The sequence below is a fragment of the Coffea eugenioides genome, chromosome 10 (genome assembly GCF_003713205.1).
Source record: "Coffea eugenioides isolate CCC68of chromosome 10, Ceug_1.0, whole genome shotgun sequence".
In the NCBI taxonomy this organism is placed as follows: domain Eukaryota; kingdom Viridiplantae; phylum Streptophyta; class Magnoliopsida; order Gentianales; family Rubiaceae; genus Coffea; species Coffea eugenioides.
This window is the reverse complement of record NC_040044.1, coordinates 5421627-5440308: the sequence shown is the minus strand read 5'-3', so window position 1 is coordinate 5440308 and position 18682 is coordinate 5421627. Positions and strand designations below refer to the sequence as shown.

At 35.5% G+C, this 18682-nt stretch overlaps 2 protein-coding genes across 2 annotated transcripts; both read left to right on the top strand.

Annotated features, from left to right (window-relative positions):
- The first annotated feature begins 36 nt into the window (after positions 1–36).
- LOC113750208 (exocyst complex component SEC6) lies at positions 37–14336 on the top strand. Its single transcript, XM_027294185.1, has 25 exons — positions 37–304; positions 2008–2046; positions 2201–2289; positions 2435–2525; positions 2704–2793; positions 2896–2975; positions 3660–3752; positions 4744–4770; positions 4973–5080; positions 5240–5378; positions 5522–5557; positions 5965–6020; positions 6642–6750; positions 7928–8068; positions 8172–8351; positions 9159–9242; positions 9339–9425; positions 10749–10793; positions 11294–11372; positions 12455–12524; positions 12687–12774; positions 12890–12979; positions 13334–13450; positions 13567–13629; positions 13997–14336. The coding sequence occupies exons 1-25, from the start codon at positions 176–178 to the stop codon at positions 14126–14128; spliced, it is 2262 nt and encodes a 753-aa protein (XP_027149986.1). The 5' UTR covers positions 37–175; the 3' UTR covers positions 14129–14336.
- Positions 14337–15686: 1350 nt separating this feature from the next.
- LOC113750260 (ethylene-responsive transcription factor LEP-like) lies at positions 15687–16127 on the top strand. The gene has a single exon (XM_027294258.1). It carries the CDS (start codon positions 15687–15689, stop codon positions 16125–16127), a length of 441 nt encoding a protein of 146 aa, XP_027150059.1.
- Positions 16128–18682: the final 2555 nt, after the last annotated feature.

Sequence of the window (18682 nt, the reverse complement as noted above, 5' to 3'; positions counted from 1 at the left end):
GAATTGCTCAAACTACACTATTAAAAACCAGAAAAATCAAAATTCGTTGGATTTCATTCATCCAGCTTAGATAATTTCCAAGGAAATTTCATGTAAATTTCGCATTTGATCGATTTGCTGTATGTTATACGCGTAGACAGAACAGTTGTGCATCAGCTAGCTAGAGAGAGAAAAGATGATGGTTGAAGATCTCGGCGTGGAGGCGAAAGAGGCGGCGGTTAGGGAGGTGGCGAAGCTCTTGCCGTTGCCGGAGCTTCTACAGTCAATTTCTTCCATTAAAGCCGATTACATTGCTCGTCAACAGGTATGAAATTCAAGGAAAAAAGAGAAAAAATTGGTCACTTTAGTTCATTTCTTCTGCTGTTTACGAAATTTTCTTATTCGCTCTACATAATTTTGTGGAAACAGTCAAAAGGAAGAATATCTGTCGAATGGAGCATTTTTTGTTAAATAACGAAAAGAAGATCATGTTTGGCTAGGTTCTCAGCTGGTTGATACGTTAATAATTAGATTGAGCTGACAAGCATGTAGAATTCTCTGTTTTAAGTGGCACTTGATATTTGAATAATTACTCGAAAATTATCTGAGAAAAAGCGAAAAGCCCATCAGTATGAAAGCGAAAATTATCTGAGAAAGCCCTGGATTCTGAACAACTAATCGTCTGGTTTATGCCCATTAGTATGAGTGCTTATCTCATTTTGAGTTAGTTTGCTCATAAGATCGGTATCTATCTTATGCTGATAAGAAGAGAGAAGTGTTATACCTGAGCATCTTGGGGGCTCGAAAATTTTTCTATTTAATTGATAGAATGCTTAAGCTTGGCACTTGCACGTCTGCATTGTATTGTAGCTGAATGAAATGTGTTATAGTGAAGTTTTGTAGCCAATGGACTTCTTCTTTTGAAGAATTCAGAGTGCTTCAGTAACATTATATAGTTTTCCCCATTTTATTTTATTTTTATTTTTTTAACTTTTTTTTTTGGACCGTAAAGAGTGAAATTGCACCTGATTTGTGCCTTTGGTTGAGAAGGGATGAAATTATGAAAAAGGCTCTCTAGGCACAAAGTCTGTTAACCTCAATTACCCTGTGGATATCGTGTTACAGACCAACTAATTCTCACATAATCTGCAAATATAGATGACTTACCCCTGTTGCTCTGTAGTTGGAACTTGTGAGATGCCATTAGGTAGTATCATCTTTAGCAAATATAAGCACCTGAGTTTCTCCATCCATATACTCTCCTTGTCCCTGTGTTTTATCCGACAATAATTCCTCAGACAAATTGACTTGATAACTACCTATCAGATGAACGAGTTGCCATTGTCAGAACACTGGTGATATTTTATATGGGTCTTCTTGTCATAAACATTATATTTGGATAATATTATTGTGCCATCTATCAGAAGACTTGAGCAAACCAGCTGTATACCTGCTTGTGTAGTTCTTGGTAGATGTTTTCTTTGATTTTATGTATTTATTAATGAGCCCTGGACCTTGTAAACTTGTGAGTCTTAACTGCACGCTGCACCTCTCCCTTGTGCTCATAATGTGAGCTTATGAGTTATTAAGGATTTTAGTTGAGATTTTAAGTTGACGTGTCTTTGGGGCTTTCGCTACATGTGTTAAAGCCAAAGAACATTATACTGTTTCTATTTCTTGGAAAATGTGAGTTTTGATCATTTTTGCTTGGGATAATCTGATTTCAAGATTTTCAATGTCTGTTTCATTTCTGAGTTTCCTCAATTAACCGAACAGATGAAGAGAATACATGCTTTTAGCTATTGATCTATCAGTTGGTCAGAGCTTGAAGATTTACACTCATGTATACTTGAAATTTCTGCATGGCTAGTTCTGTGTGGCTATTTCTGCAAGATCAGTAATTCCTTATGTGGATTTGGTGATTTTTGATATTTTGATCAATTTTCCTTACTTGGAAGAGATTGAAAAGACAAGCTGGAAAAGTTCTTTAGATTGTGCTCTCAGCTTCTAAATTCTCCTCCATTTCAGGCAAACGATGCACAACTCAGTACGATGGTGGTTGAACAGGTACATTGCTACTTATATTTTTGTTTATATACTAATTATTATTAAGCCTTTATTCTATGTTCTTGACTTATGACAAGCTTATAGAGACAGAGAACTCTGATCCCAAAGTTTATACCTAATGCATTTTGCTGCAATATATTCTACTATTATGCAGGTTGAACAGGCGCAAGGTGGTCTAGAATCACTTTCATTATCTCAAAAGACAATAAACGAGCTGAGGGAGAACTTTGTTTCCATTGAGAAGTATGGGACTTGTATAATATTTGGTTAATGCAATTATTCCATATTTGTATTAGTGGATCCTAGTCTAGTATTGGTGCAGAAACTGGCTTTAAAGAAATGATGTGCTACGGTCTCGGTTTTCCTAAGAGCTTTGCTTGTGGATCAGGTTATGTCAGGAATGCCAAACGTTGATAGAAAATCATGATCAGATAAAGCTCCTCAGTAATGCAAGGAATAACTTAAATACAACTCTGAAGGTGCATAGGCACTTTATCCTCTGACTTTTTTACTTTAAGCCTTTATGGATCAACTACATAGTTGTGAATTGCTTGAAATTTTCATTAGATGTTTTGAGGCATCTGCAGTTACTAAAGTACAGTCCATACAATATTTTCCTAGGACTTTCCTTGCATCTAATTTCTCATTCTGTTATAGGATGTGGAGGGAATGATGTCAATTTCTGTTGAGGCCTCTGAAGCTAGGGATTCTTTGAGTGATGATATGGAACTTATAAACTCTTACGAGGTGAGCTCTTCTTGTATTACATGATTTCATTTCCTTTTTATTTGAATGACCTAATCATAATCTAACTTTTTGTTGCTAATGTCATCCCCTTATTGCATGTAGAGATTAACTGCTCTGGACGGAAAACGAAGATTTGCATTAGCAGCTGCAGAATCTCATAAGGAAGAGGTTGGTAGATTAAGGTCAGGATCTTATAATGCAGCTCACTAGGGTGCTTATGCTTGTCCTAAATTCCATGTGTTAGCTAGGGTTTTCTCGCAGATGTTGCAAATTCTTTTCACGCGTACCATGCAGCTTTATCTCTTTTTCAGCTGTATAGTCTCTTAATTTAAAGATTTTAGGTCCAGAGTGCTTGAGTTAGCAATATAGCCAATTCCACTGTAATTAGTGAGAACAATTGTTGGCATAGTTTCCTTGTACAAATATGTAAAAGGACTCTTTTCTGAAGTTTGAAATCCAGTAAAGCTTTGACTATATACGATTCACCATTGGCTTTACTCCAAGGTTTATCTAATACTTGGATTGGCCTTTATTTAGTGCCTAGAGAAATTATAATGAGACCGGTCTTGTATCAGAATGGATAAGTACTGTATAGCAGATGTTAATGAAAACCATGTTCAGAAATCCAACGTAAATAAATCTTACTTGCCTTATCTAATACTTGGATTTACCTTAATTAGTCCCTGGAGAAATGATGAGACCGGTATTGTATCAGAATAAATAAGTATCCTATAGCAGGTGTTAATGGAAACCATTGTCCAGTAGTCTAATGTAAATAGATCTTACATGCTTTAGTGAGGTTATGGACAATTTTTGATCAAGTTACTGAAGTTGTTGTTTGACATTAAATGTGTGCCGCTTTACAGAGAATATTTTGAAGATGTCGATCACACATGGGAGACATTTGAGAAGACACTATGGGGTCATATTTCAAATTTCTTTCAACTGGCTAAGGAGAGGTATTTGTTGCCTTATTTCAAGCTTAGATTGTATTTAGGCTGCCAAATTAGATTCCTAAAATGCTCGGATGTCAAGCATGAAATGACGTATGGATCTTTCATTTAAAATATCTTAGTTGTGTATAAATTTGTTGTCACTGCTGATACTATACAATATTTAGCTAGCTTTCAGTGAGGTGGCTGCATAAGTTAGAGCATTTTTTGGTTGGTGCTGCAATTATCTTTTCTGCTCTCTTAGATGCATATAAAAGATCTGCTAAATTTTTCTCTCTACTTCAACAGTTTTGATAACATGTTTGATCTCAAATATTAAGTTGGCTTGTGTAGCATTTAAGTAGGTCTAAGCGAGATTGAGTATTAAGTTTTGGTAACTGAGTCAAATTTGAGCATATTTCCAGACCTTTCCTGGCTTCAGCTGACCTTGGGAGTGCCAATGTGGATTGAAACCTAGCTTTGAAGTGCATAAGTTCAGCTCGGCTCATTCAATTGCTCCTCACTCCCCTTCTCATAACTGACAAGCTTAGTATAAGACTATGCATATTATTCTAGTCTTGTTATTCAGGTCCAGGTAAAATTATTGTACATAAACAATCTGCATGAGAGCTGTAGTTGACTAATGCTAAGTTTACTTGTGAAAAAGAGATGTAAGAGGTAGTTACATTTTGTATTTGTTCTTGAGTGATGAAAAGAGTACATTTATTTTTTATTTAAAGGTGCACTCAGGGTATGGCAGTAATCACCCTAGGGTCTAAGAAATTCTCATTTTGATATGATAGTTCTGACGTTTGTTACGGTACTAATTAGCTATCATCTTTGGCATATGTTTAGTAGGCTGTAAATTTGGTTGTTTGTTACATTTGGTTGTTTCTACCATATCATGTTTGTAGAGCTTCTTGTGTGTGAATGTGGTCATCTGCAGTCCAAGCTAATATTAATTAAGTGTCTTGTGATTTCTCTGATGCTTATGTGACTTCAAGTCTCCTGTTTGCAGCCCGCAAACACTTGTTCGTGCTTTGAGGTATGTGTAACTTATCATGTATTCTTGTCATTTCTTTTGGAAAAGTAATACATGAAACTGTCAGAATAGTATGAGATCTTGCAAATCTGACACATAACTTTTCATATTCTATACAATTATTCAATGACAGCACATGTCTGTATTTTATGTTCCCATCATCCCTTCATTGAAGTGGTGATATGATTTGGTTCTGCCATCCCAGGGTTGTTGAAATGCAAGAGATTCTAGATCAGCAACTTGCTGAAGAAGCAGCTGAGGCTGAGGGAGGTGGTGCAATGGCATCAATTGCTAATCCACGGAGAACTGCCAAGTACCTTTTGAATAGTTTTACAATGTGGATTTTCTTTAAAACTTGCTCATGTTTGCATTATGATACGCATAATCTGATATGAATTTTCAAATACTGTTCCCCATTTGACAAAAATGTTTTGTTGATGTGTTAATTCTAGTGACCACTTGTGGCATGCAGGAAATCTACCACTACAATGCCTTCTTCTAGAAACATTATGCAGCAAAAATTGAAGGTTCAGGGAAAAGGCTACAAAGATAAATGCTATGAGCAAATAAGAAAGTCAGTGGAAGCACGTTTCAACAAACTGCTTGCTGAGGTTCATCTTTCAGATACATTATTTTGATCCTTAACATACAAATTCAAATTTACGGGGCTCTTCCTTTTATAATTTGTGTTAATTTCCTTTTAGTTCTATATCCTATCATAGTGGTTCACCCCACAATTTTACTTATGATGCAGGAAGATTTAAAAGCAGCTATAGAGGAGGCTAAAACAGTAAGCCCTCTTATATTATATTTCACAATATGAATTTTGTTGATATGATGTTAAAATACTCTTAATTTTCTAAGGGGCAGAACTGGAAGAATTGAAGATGGTATCATGCTGTTATTAGATATTTCTTGATTGATATACTACTCAGCATCTTTGACTGACTGGCGACATGCAGAAATGACATATTAACATGAGCATATACATTTTCATATTCTTAGTGACTCGCCTTTTATCTACCATCCTTGTCAACTCTAAGTGTTATAGTCTTTGTTGATCTTTGCAGTTCTGTACTTCTTAACTCTTCATTTGTCCTCATCTTTCAAAGGCTACATGTTTATTTTTTATTTTTTTTATTTGACTTCTGGGTAAGCCTTTCTCCAACAAGTAATTGGATGCTTTATTTTCTTCAGATTGGTGAAGAGCTTGGAGATATATATGACTACGTGGCTCCTTGCTTTCCCCCAAGGTTTGCTCAGCATCACATACACTTCAATTGGCTTTCTGTTTTTGTTGCAGCTTTTGACTTTACTAGCAGTTATTTCTTCTGATATATTTATTAGTTGAATCAGCTTATTGCCCTTCGTTCAGCCCACTTTTTCATTGCTTTGCTGAATTCAAGCTTTTAATCTTGGATTACTTAAGTTATCTTTTTTCCCCTCCCCTTTCAAATGCTGAATTCTGGTAATTTCTGTTTTTGGACATCTCACTTACCAGTTATATGATTCGTGCATGCCAAAATATTAATCTCTGGTATTATTTACTCAAATGTATATTTTCAGTGAATCTCATAATGGAAATTGTTGCACCTATAATTCTTTACACCAAATTAAGGAAAAGATATATAAGCAGACAAAAAGATCGTTTTCTACTGAACTGTATGCAATATCCTGATTTTGACTGGTTGTTAGTTGATACCATAATAAGCAACACAACTTCATGGGAGTCGTCTTCTTTGGTGATGATTTTGTGCAGTTTGTTTCTTTCTTTAGCTTTGCAAATGGGTTACCATATGCCATGAATTGCATCTGTTTAATTGCTGTTGTTTCATTTCTCCAATGTTTTGTAATAACAATTTCCTTGGTTACAGATATGAAATATTCCAGCTCATGGTAAATCTTTATACGGAGAGGTTTATTCAGTGGTTGAGACTGCTCAGTGACAAAGCTAATGAACTGACAAACATTGAGATTTTAAAGGTACTTGCACCTTATTTCAGTGATTCTAATCTTGAGCCATCTATTTCAATAGGAAAGACAGTTAAACCTGTTCATTAGTCTTTGGTCCTTTCTCAGTTTTGGAGTAGTTTAAGTGGAATTGAAGCCAACAATACACTGTTTGATGTAAGATGTTTGTTCTTATATGATGGTGGCTGCACTTCAAACGGTCAAAAAAGTAAAGCTTTGCTTTCTCATTTCACTTTTTAGAAAGATTGTTGAATTTCCGTTTGATGTTTACCAAAGTATTTTTCTTTGCCATACTTTGGCACGCTTGTGCTGCTTAGAGGATTTAAAGGCATCTTAAAGAGGATCACCTGCTCCCAAATTAAAAATATGGGATCAAATGCTGTCACTCTTGGATATGTATAAAATCATGTGTTCTTTTGCTGTATCTATTTTCTTCATATTCTGGATTTAATTGGTGCTTTGTTATAGGTCAGGTTTGAAGATATGATGGTAAAATAAAGAATAGAGGACTAGCCATCTTATATTAGATTAAAATTTAGAAAAATAGAAATAACACATGACAGATCAAAACCTATTCTGATATGTTATCTTTAAGGATGAACTGCAGATTTCTGGATTCTTAAAATGTTAATGTCCTTTTCATCCACTTCCTAATATCTGAGTTTCCCCAGATTCTGAAATTCCTCTCTCAGTACGAATTTGAAATCCCCCAGTAGTGGTGTTATTTTGAAGATCTTTTACTTACAAATTATGTCTGAAACTGTTTCATCATTTGTTTTAAATGTATATTTGAAATCTGCAAGAATTTGTCTATAAGAAATGTCATAGTCAGAAGGTAAGTTTAGATTTTTTAGTGTTTCTTTTCCTGTCAATTCATAAATTAAAAGAGAAAACTCTCAGAAAGAGAAGGTCAGAGATTTTAATACATTCTAGAATGGATTTTGGGTTTTGTCAAGAGTGAAAAAGAAATAACTTCAAATAGGACTGCAAAACCATTCAGCCTAATTGCTCTTTGGTTTTCCTTTTCTCTATATATACACTATGTAAGTCCTGTGAGTATTTTTGGTGATAAAAAAACATGGCGCATATATTGGAAGCGTTTAATCTTCACTCTCTTTTACTCATATCAGTTAGTAATTTGGTTTTTCTTTTTCTTTTAAAGAAATTAATTCTCAATATATTCAATTAGGTTACAGGTTGGGTAGTTGAATACCAAGAAAATTTAATTGGACTTGGTGTGGACGAGTCCTTAGCTCAAGTTTGTTCCGAGAGTGGCTCAATGGATCCCCTCATGAATGCATATGTAGAAAGAATGCAAGCTACCACAAGGGTAATAACTATATGATGTCTACTTGGCTTTGCTATTTCTTCATTTTGCTCCTCTAACAAATATATTCAGCACTGCAAATTTCATTTTTAACTTTGTTCTGCAGAAATGGTATTTGAATATACTTGAGGCTGACAAGGTACAAGCACCTAAGAAAACAGATGATGGAAAGCTTTATACACCAGCTGCTGTTGACTTATTTAGAATCCTTGGAGAGCAAGTACAAATAGTTCGGGAGAATAGCACTGATGTCATGTTGTATAGAATCTCTTTGGCTATAATTCAGGTGAGTTTGAGATAGTTTTGTCAATCATATCATGTCAAAAGGAGCTGTTCATTTGAGGATATAACCGAACCAATTTCACCTCAAGTACTTTACATTTATAGTATTTTTTTTGTTTGTGCTATAGTAATTACTGTGTCAATGAACATTATCTGCTTAGATCCCTTTTGAATTTGCTGCCAACTCATACAGTTAACTGGGAAAGGTCTGAATTGAAACTGCATTTTCGTTGTCACTGTGCCCATTTTGTGCCAGAATCTGTTTCTAGCAATTTTACATGTTCCAATTTATTGATATTAATTCCCACTCCACTACTTGTTTCCTAAAAGCAAATTACTAGAGTAGGTTGGATCTATGTTGCTAGATCATTTAAGCTGTCAAGAACTCTAAGATTGGAAAATTTTCTTGTTTTTGCCTCATCTTTCTAGTGGACGTATTCTTTTATAGTACCTATGTTGTTGATACTTCTGAACAACATGATTAGCTGTATATCACTAAACAGTTTATACATTGTTAACACTTGTGCACAGTATGATTCTATAGTATTTTCTAGTTACAACAACATTTGAAAATTTGTTACTAGTCTCCAGCCTATCTTCTGCATGATCTGTGGTGTGCCCAAGTTCATCAGAAAATTCAATCTACATTTTCATACAGCATAGTCGAACAAATGCTACTACTTAATTTATATCTGGTTTTGTCCCTATCTTAATATATATTCCCTTCTCACTATGTTGTTAATTAATCATTATACCAGTTTGCCCATTCTCTCTCTTATTTTCTGCTAAATTGGTCATCTCTTCTCCTTAGGTGATGATTGATTTTCAAGCAGCTGAAAGGCAGAGATTAGAGGAACCTGCTTCTGAAATTGGTCTAGAACCTCTTTGTGCAGTGGTAAGTGAATTTTGTAAACTTCGTTTAGTCTAATTGATCTTTTATTATGATGACTTTTCAACTTTAGTTTGCTAAGGATATAACTGAATGTGATAGATAAATAATAATCTTCGCTGCTATGATCTTGCCATGGAGCTGAGTTCAAGCACCATTGAAGCTCTTCCGCCAAATTATGCTGAGCAGGTTTGCCTACCTCGGAATACTGTTGCTTCCCCCTCTTTAATTATGCTGGGCTCTACATGGTAGATCATTGTAGCATATGTTTTCTATGCATTGTCCACAAGCATCTATGTGCAACTTCTTGTCCCAAAAAAGTGCTTTCATTTGCTATAACATTCTATTTTAGCCCATCAATATTTTCACTGTCATATTTTAGGTTGTTAGCTTGGGGTGGAACACAATCAAAACAATGTGAGGTCAGGTTATGTGTTGTCAGAAAGCAACATCATTTTCCATGGACAGAAAGTTTATAGTACATAGATTTGAGATGTGAGGTGAGGAAGTACTCCTTTTTTGAGGAAATAAATTTTAAATAAAAAATAGGAAGATTCATGAGAACAAATGGAATAAGAGTAATTAGCAAATCACAGAGCTCTTCTTTCACTTAGCTATGAATCATACTGAAATAAGCTCTCTTCATATTTAGGATTGATCTTGGATCTTGACTACATTAGGTCTGAGGGTTTTTCTGCTCCATCATTATTATCAAAGTTGTTTGTGCATGCATCAAGAGATGGATATTTCAAATTTGACCTTATGATGAATACGTAGATGACTACATGATTCTGAAACCTAAACTCTTATAACTTTGTACACGTCCATTTAATTCTACAGAAAGTGAGATGATTGCATGTTTCTAGTACCTTAGAGTAGTTATCTTCTGGTTACTACCTGTTTTAATGAATTATAGATTCTTCCACCAAAAATTAGTGCATATGTAGTTTTGTATTGCATGATGCATGACAAAAAGTTGATTAGATTTCTAATGATGTCTTCTGGAAAACATGTGAATATGTGTGTAAAGTTTTACAGAGATTGCTCAAGATGGAAAGTTAATTTTGTAAACTAGAACTGTGAACACAATATATTGGGCCTATGGTTTAAATGGGGGAGAATAAAGGAAATTGAAATGCGTAGAAAAGTCAAGTGAAATGGGGGGCACAAAGATTTAGAAGGGAGCAAAGAAAACAAGCATAAAGAAAAAACTTTGCTTCAGTCGGGAGGGTGAAAGAGGGTAGGTATTATTGTGTTACAAAACCTTAATTAATCAGGATAGCTAAGTGCATCAATCAGGAGCTACTTTCTTCACTAGAGACTACAGAATGTATGCCGGGCATAGCTCAGAAGATATTCATGCTTATAAATTTCTTATATTGTTGCATTTTTTCTTTTTGGCAGATGGACTTTACTGGCCATTTGCTTTTCTCCCACTCTACTTTTGTTATGCTACATGTACAGTATGATAATTATTCATGTATTCTGACGCGTGCTTACTCACATTTGCAGGTTAATTTTGAGGATACATGCAAAGGTTTTCTGGAGGTTGCAAAAGTATGTTGATGCTCCTACCTTTTTCTTTTATGAAGTTCCAAATCCATGTCTATAGTTTTGAAGCAATATGTATTGCCATTCTATTAGATGCATACAACTAAGCCCTATGCACTGTGTATATTGACAAGATGGGTATCACGTGTATGTGAGAGTTGAAAGAAAAAAAAAGTTTCTATCTCTGTTCTTTGATAAATTAGTTTTCCTTTAACCATATGTCCTATTACACTCCTAACCGATCATATTTGCATTTAATAGTGTATATTGATGCATTGTGTACATTTTTTGAGTTCTGTGAAAAGGTTTTCTCTTTTTGGAGAACTTTAAAATTGAAAATATTCTTTTACTAGTAATTGTATTTTTTGGAGAAGGGAGTGATAATGTTAGCTTGTTCTCATTATTCCTTCCGGATTGCAACTCAATCAGCTCTTCTGTGAAGACTCCATTAATTGTGTGCATGTGCTTGAATGATCATGTTTACTTAAATCTTCTATTAATTCCAGGAAGCTGTTCATCAAACTGTCAGCGTCATTTTTGAAGATCCAGGAGTGCTGGAGTTACTTGTCAAGCTATATCAAAAAGGTGAATAAATTACACCACTACACCCCTTCTTTTAGATTCAGTTTTTGGTAAATAAGTTCTTCTATGTCTGTGTTTCCGGAAATTATACTTGGTTTTGTTTTGTGGTAATGACAGTATTTCCTTTTTTGTTCAAATTTTAGTGTAAAAAGAGCCAGCACTTCCAATATCTTCAGATTTTGTAGGTTAACATCTGTAGTATGTTTCTTTTCAGAAATAATCTGTTAAGCGGTCTTGTTGTAATCATTTATCTACTTCAAGTAAGTAGTGGATTATTGATAGAAAAGTGCCATTAGAACTACTAGCCCATTATCATCCTTATAATTCCTGTGTCATACGTTTCATATCTTGTTGAATCAAGACAGCATTTTGAGCAGATTCATCTCAGTTTAGACGGAGAGAAAGAGAACATCCAGCAATACTTCTGTAAAAACAGATGGATGAAGTTACTGGAAAATTGTACATATTGTTGGAAAATTCTTGTTGAATTGCATTGTGAAGCTAGTATGATTTGATATAGCATATAATGAAAATGTAATTTTGTGCATCCACTACATTGTTCCCGTTCTTTTTGGGAAAAATTTTAGCAACTTGTCTCTTCGCCGAAGACTCACATTAACTCCCTAAATGAGTAAAGTGCTTCTGATTTCAAGGACATATTGGGCCTTGTTTTTTTGGGGTTGGGGTGGGGGGGGGGGAGGGGGTTGTGGAGAAGGCTTTGGCAACTTGTCTTTTCAATTAAAGAATCACCTTAACTCTCTAAAGCTGTAAAAGTGCTTGTCATTCCAAGGAAATCTAACCAAAATGATTTAAAGACAGTTTTGTAAAATGGTTTAATCCTTAATGAAGCTGATAGTTACCTTGCATGCAGATATCCTAAACGATTAATTTGCATTGTGTGGGTGAACTGGATATGAGCTCTGGTTCATCTAAGCAAGTTGGTCGTTTGTATAGATTTTTGCCCAGAAGTTCTTTTAGGTGATCTCACTGTTATTAATTCCTTTAATTAGATAAACAAAGAACTTTTGTTTGCCTTCGGACATGTTTCTATTTGGTCTGCTTACCTCTGCTGTTGTAAAGCCCAGATTGGTTGGAAGGACAGGTCACTGAGTACCTAGTTGCAACATTTGGTGATTATTTTACAGATGTGAAAATGTAAGTTGTCATCAACTTGAGTAATTCATTCATTCTGAGATCCTCAAAGTTTGGCAATTCTGAAATTCCGGGCTGATATAATTTTTAGTTCTTGAATGACCTGCTTTCCGGTTCATGCACCAACGTTGCGTCCTATGATTTTGTGTGCTCTTGTCTAACAAGGTACATAGAAGAAAGATCATTCAGGAGATTCGTTGAGGCTTGCCTGGAGGAAACTGTTGTGGTTTATGTTGATCATCTTCTCACCCAGGTTTCATTGCTACACAATTTGCCATTTTGTCCTGATTCTTTTTGTATTGCAAGTACTTTGAGATGATACTTTTTCTCTCAAGAAATTGATATTCTTTACTGGATATGTTCTATAGAAAAATTATATCAAGGAAGAAACAATTGAAAGGATGAGGCTGGATGAGGAGGTTATCCTGGACTTTTTCCGAGAGTACATCAGTGTTTCTGTAAGTCATTCTCCCTTGATATTTCCATAATTTTTAGATTCCCCTTGCCTTTTGATTCCAAAACCTTTACATTCTTGGCGTCTTTGTATTGACTTATCAGAGGACGACAAGTTATTGTTTGTGAAAATATTACTTTTATTAAATTCCTGTATATAGGTGATTTGATTATTATTATTATAGTGCATACTGTCCCCATCCATTGTTGCATTTGTTGGCCTCTTAACATTTGTGCTTATAATGGATTGCAGAGTTAAGCTATATATTTTTGCATCTGTACGTGGAGTTGGACCCATTTTTCTTCCTCTATTATTTAAATATTACAGCTTGATGTGGATTCTCTTTCCTTTTGGACAGAAAATTGAGGGCAGAATAAAAATACTCGGTGACTTAAGAGAACTTGCTTCATCTGAGAGTCCAGATTCGTTTACTCTCGTTTATACCAATATTCTTGACCATCAACCTGATTGTCCTGTAAGTCCTATTAAGCAGTGACTTTTGCTTCTTAACTTTTTGGGTGTGAGACGCGTGCATCATATATCCATTTTTATATTTGTTTCACCACTATTAACCTCCATTCTGTACTACAGCCTGAAGTTGTTGAGAAAATTGTGGGACTCCGAGAAGGTATACCGCGTAAAGATGCCAAAGAGGTAAATTTACATCTGTAGTAGGTTTGAGAATAGTAAGTTTGAAATCATTTAATCAGGATTTTTTGGAAACTGCCGATATGCTTTGCTGAAGCATCTAAAGAATGCTCTTTGGATTTGAAACTCTTTAGCGCATTTGAAGTAAATATGATCACAGATTCTAGGAAAACATTCTTGATACACAATGAGTAAAAAGTGCGCTACTGGTGAAATTTAGAATCGACTGGTAATTGTTAGTCAACATTTACTGATGTCAAAATGACAGTCTTAATGAGCTAGCATTAGCACTTAATTTGTCTGACACTGGGAGAACCTTGAATCTCTCTCGAGTTATTATGCATATAATAACAAGATTTTATTCGGCCACCAGGTTGTTCAGGAATGCAAAGACATCTACGAGCATTCTCTTGTGGATGGCAATCCTCCCAAGGCCGGTTTTGTATTTCCAAGAGTGAAGTGCTTATCAGTTTCTAAAGTCTCGTTGTGGCGAAAGCTTACATAATAGTCTGTAATAATCCGTCTATTTCTCTCAATCTTTTACAATTTCTGCACTTGTATAGATTTTTTTTTTTTTGGCATCGACGTTTCATTTGAGTCCTGTCCAGCTTGAAAGATTTCATAGGCCAATTTGTGCAAAAGTTAAGGTCAACGTTTTTCGTGTGAGTAAAATCTAAGTGTGATTCAAAGAGGCTTTGGTTCAAGGCCCTCAATATGCGTGCTTCCTTGTGACTGCCACGACAATTACTTGAAGCTTATTCTCATTTTGCAACTCCAAATCATCAGCAACCGAGCTCAATTTATCTTCAACACATCAACATTGCTAAGGTGTCTTCTCCTTAATTTTCTTTTTCTCTTTTGCCCCATTTCCTGGATGTGGGGTGGTTGTCGAATTCAACCAAAAGTAGTGATTGATTCAAAAATTAAAGGATGAGGCATGCTTTTGCACGTATAGCAACACATTGACGCAATTATGTCATGTTTGATTTGGAGCCAAGAAAACCACGGGTAGAAAGCTGCATGTCATGTTTCATGCCTGAAATTGACAAATCTCATGCCGCATATTTGTAGGGGTAAAGCGTTTATTCTAAGAACGCACTGTGAGTTTTTCCCCCAACAAGGCTGATGGCACGCATCTTTGTCATGCATGTTCGTGCTTTTTAATTTGTAGTATGTATAATTACACTTTTTTCCGCAAGTTTGTCTCCCAACATTTTCTCTGCTTGAAGAAACCGTCCTTTGTGACTAAACTCCAATATCATAGCCCTACACACGTGCTAATTATATAATAGCACCAGCTTTCTATCATGTCATTTTTTATATTGACAGATAATATATGGGAACTAGTTGAGTGAAGTGCAATGCATTGCATCTAAAATATGAGAAATAAATAATTCCTCAGGAAGGAAGAGAGATGTTTGTAGCCAACAAGTGTAATAATGCAACATGGATTTGCAAGAATTTGGGCATTTTGCTCACCTTAGTCATGTCACTTGGGAGGAAAATAAGGATGTAATGCCACCACATAAACGTCCATTAGAGAAACAATTGACTGGTGTTTACACTATTATATTGTGATCAAATGAGCAATGCTGCCCAACTCAACTGCCCCACTTGACTAATAAATAGTTAAATAACACTGGGGGTTAGAAAAATGAATCAGTTTTGTCAAATTTACGTGGGATACTCGATGGAGTGTCGCTAAATTGGGACTTAATTATTTAATTTGATGTACCCCATCGACGAAAGCTACTGTGACATTTATTTGTGGGATTCGAAACCAAAATCATCGAATTAACAAACAAACAAATTCCCTTTTCCTTGAACGAGAGTTTCGACAATTTGATTGAAGTAAGCTAGCGAGCAGGCCAAACCCACTAGGATTTGAAAACATTATCGTGAAAGTATCCGCCTAGTTTTAAATCACAAAGAAAGAGCCACTTCAATTCATGTCATTCGCTAGTATAAATTACAAGCCTCGTTCATTTTAGTTCTTGGGCTGCAGATCTCTAAATACCTATACATATTGTCTTGCTTCTCAAGAGAAACCGGGTCCAAATAACATGGAAAATTTTTCTCAAATGGTCGCCAGAGATCAAGGGAGAAGAAGCTCAAGACGCTCGACTAGATACCTAGGAGTTAGAAGGAGGCAATGGGGAAGATACGCAGCTGAGATAAGGAATCCATACACAAAAGAAAGACATTGGTTAGGCACATTTGACACTGCTGAAGAAGCTGCTGTGGCTTATGATCTTGCGTCCATTTCTTTCAGTGGCATTCAAAAAGCCCGCACCAATTTCGTTTACCCTTTTTTGGCTTTGCCAACACCATCGCCGCCGTCACCGCCTCCGCCTCCACCACCAACTCCTGATTTGGAAGAAGTTGATCAAAGCTGCGCGGAAGTAAGCAGTTTCGAAGATGATGATGATGATGAGTCTCTTTTCATTGCTTCTGTCTTGGAGTCCTTCCGCCAATCCAGCTTTGATGGCATACAAAAGGATTGAGTGCCTCTTATTTATGGATGATTTTTAGTTACGGTTAAATGGAATTTTTTGCACTCTCTCACTATCTTTGATGGTTACAGAATTAAATGTCATTGTTTTTGCATGCTTAAACTGAAATGATCAAATTGAAGGGTTCTTCTTTTACCTAATCTTTTTCACTTTAAGAGGGTGAAATACGACACTAAAAGTTTCTGTGCAATCGTGAAGACATTATATCTCTTACATAATACGGTGTATGCTTGTAATTAGTATCTTGAAAGAAGGAAAACAACCACACCAATTCCTATTCAAAAGCAAGTAGGCTCCCGTTGGCAGTTCATTTTGGACTTCGTTTTCATTAGCACAGGATTGAGGCTAGGGAAATAATTCCTAGATTTTATGCTAACCCTCTCATTTTTGTTCCAACAGACATCCAGAAGAGATATATATTTGAACAAATAGGTTTCACAATTCTAGATTAATTAGCCGAAAGAGCCCATGTGGACCAAAATGACCAATTCTACTATTGCCCTGTGGAGCAACTCGCAACCTTCTATAATGTTTGAGACATGTCTATATATAGGAATACATCCTTAATTGATTGAGTTAGAAAGTACAGAGAACGACAGCAGATATATAATATATTAGTGGACATGAAAACGTTGGTAGGTCGAGATCGCAAAGGTGTGGAGTAACAACATGAATTTCTGTAAAATCGTGGACCTTTGTGTCTCCTCTGCTGGAGAAACATAAATTTCTTGTAACTTGATTTCATATTCTTTTTTATGTTCGTAGGAGTTAGAACTGTCGGTGTATGTTGGTGGTCCAAAATTTTGTCTTCCACGACCACGATTCGAGTTTTTGACAACGTTGTTCTAGAGTCTATGTTTTGCTGTTCCCTTTTTTTTTTTTTTTGTGCAGTTTTCCCTAGAAGAAATACAGGAGAATCCAGTCGAATTAACGAAGTGAACACAATCCGGATAAATTTCCAACGCGCTATCTACTCGTAATTGGTTTCTTCAAGGTTGAGAGGAGGAAAAACCATTAGAGAGAGGAGGGAGCACCAAAAATAAGGTAAAAAAGGAGTAGGCTTCTATTCGATGCATTAGAGAGAACTACTCTAGATCATACTCAACAAAATTATTTTAAAAAATTAACACCATTCATTAAATATTTCATTACTTGTGTTAGTCATACAAAAAAATTTAAATAAAATTGATTAAATCTTACCGTCTGATTAATCATTATAAATTTTGTTAAAATTTTGACCTATTTTTCAATATTCAAATGTTTCATATAAATTGAACACCAAAATATTCTTGAAAGAACATCCTTGTTTAGTATATTAATCTAGAGATCAAAAGTAAAGTAATAATATAATTAGATGACTTTATAAAATTATAGGCTCCGTTTGGATTGACCTATTTTTCAAAAACTAATTTTTTTTAAATACAATACTACAGTAATTCACAAATTAAAACAACTCAAAAAATCCCATTCATACAATATATTAAAAATAACTCACAAACACACACAAAAAATTAAAAAAAATTCTACAAAATTTTTCTCCTATTACCACCACCCACTACCACTCACCACCCCCACCCACCATCGCCACCACCCTTTCCCTCCTCCTTTCTCCTCCCTTTTCCTCTTCCTCCTCCTCCTTCTCCCTCTCCTTCCCTCTTTCTCCTCCCCTCCCCTTTCCCCACTCCCGCCCCTCCCCTTCCCTTTCCCCCTCGATCTAGTCGAGGCCTCTGGTTGCAACCAGAGACCGCAATCTAGTCACGGCTAGATCGCGACCAGAAGGTTGCAACTTTCTGGTTGTGATCTAGCAGTGACCAAATCAAGGGAGGGGATGGGAGGGCGGGGGAGTGGAGGAGAAGGAGAAAGAGAAAGGGGTGGCGGCGGTGGCGATTGTGCTTATGGGTGACAGTATTAATTTTTAAATAATATCCTAAAAATATTTTAATTTTAAAAGTACCCCAAAATATATTCCAAAAATCCCTTCAAAAACATCACCAAAAATTTCTACAGTAAAATTTTTTCATATACACTGTTACAGTAAAATATTTCAAAAACACTCCTAAAAACAGCTAATCCACATGGGTAATATGCTTACAGTTTAGAAACAAAAGGAGAAAGAAAGCACACAAGAATAGATAGTAAAAAATTGTTGCAGCCTTCAAACGAAATGATTGCACTTGAATCAATTGCATTCAAGATAGATGATGATGTTCCTTGAATGCAGAACCATTGATTCAAGATTGATGATGATGTAGAAGAAATTGCATAGATAAATAATACTACTAAACTGAAGTACCTGGCATTCCAGATACAGATGAAAAGTTTTGGCAACTTTTTATTTTAGTCGCAAATAAGATTCCATATTTCCATTAAAGTTTGACCAAGAATTAGATTTAAATGGACACAATTCTAAAATCCATCATATAAACCAACTACATTCAAAGTTGAAGCTTTTTTTTTTTTGTGAGGGAGAATTGTGTAGATATATTGAAAATTAAACTAATTCGAAGCATATGTACTGCTACTTCGTAAGTTGAAATCCTAAAAGC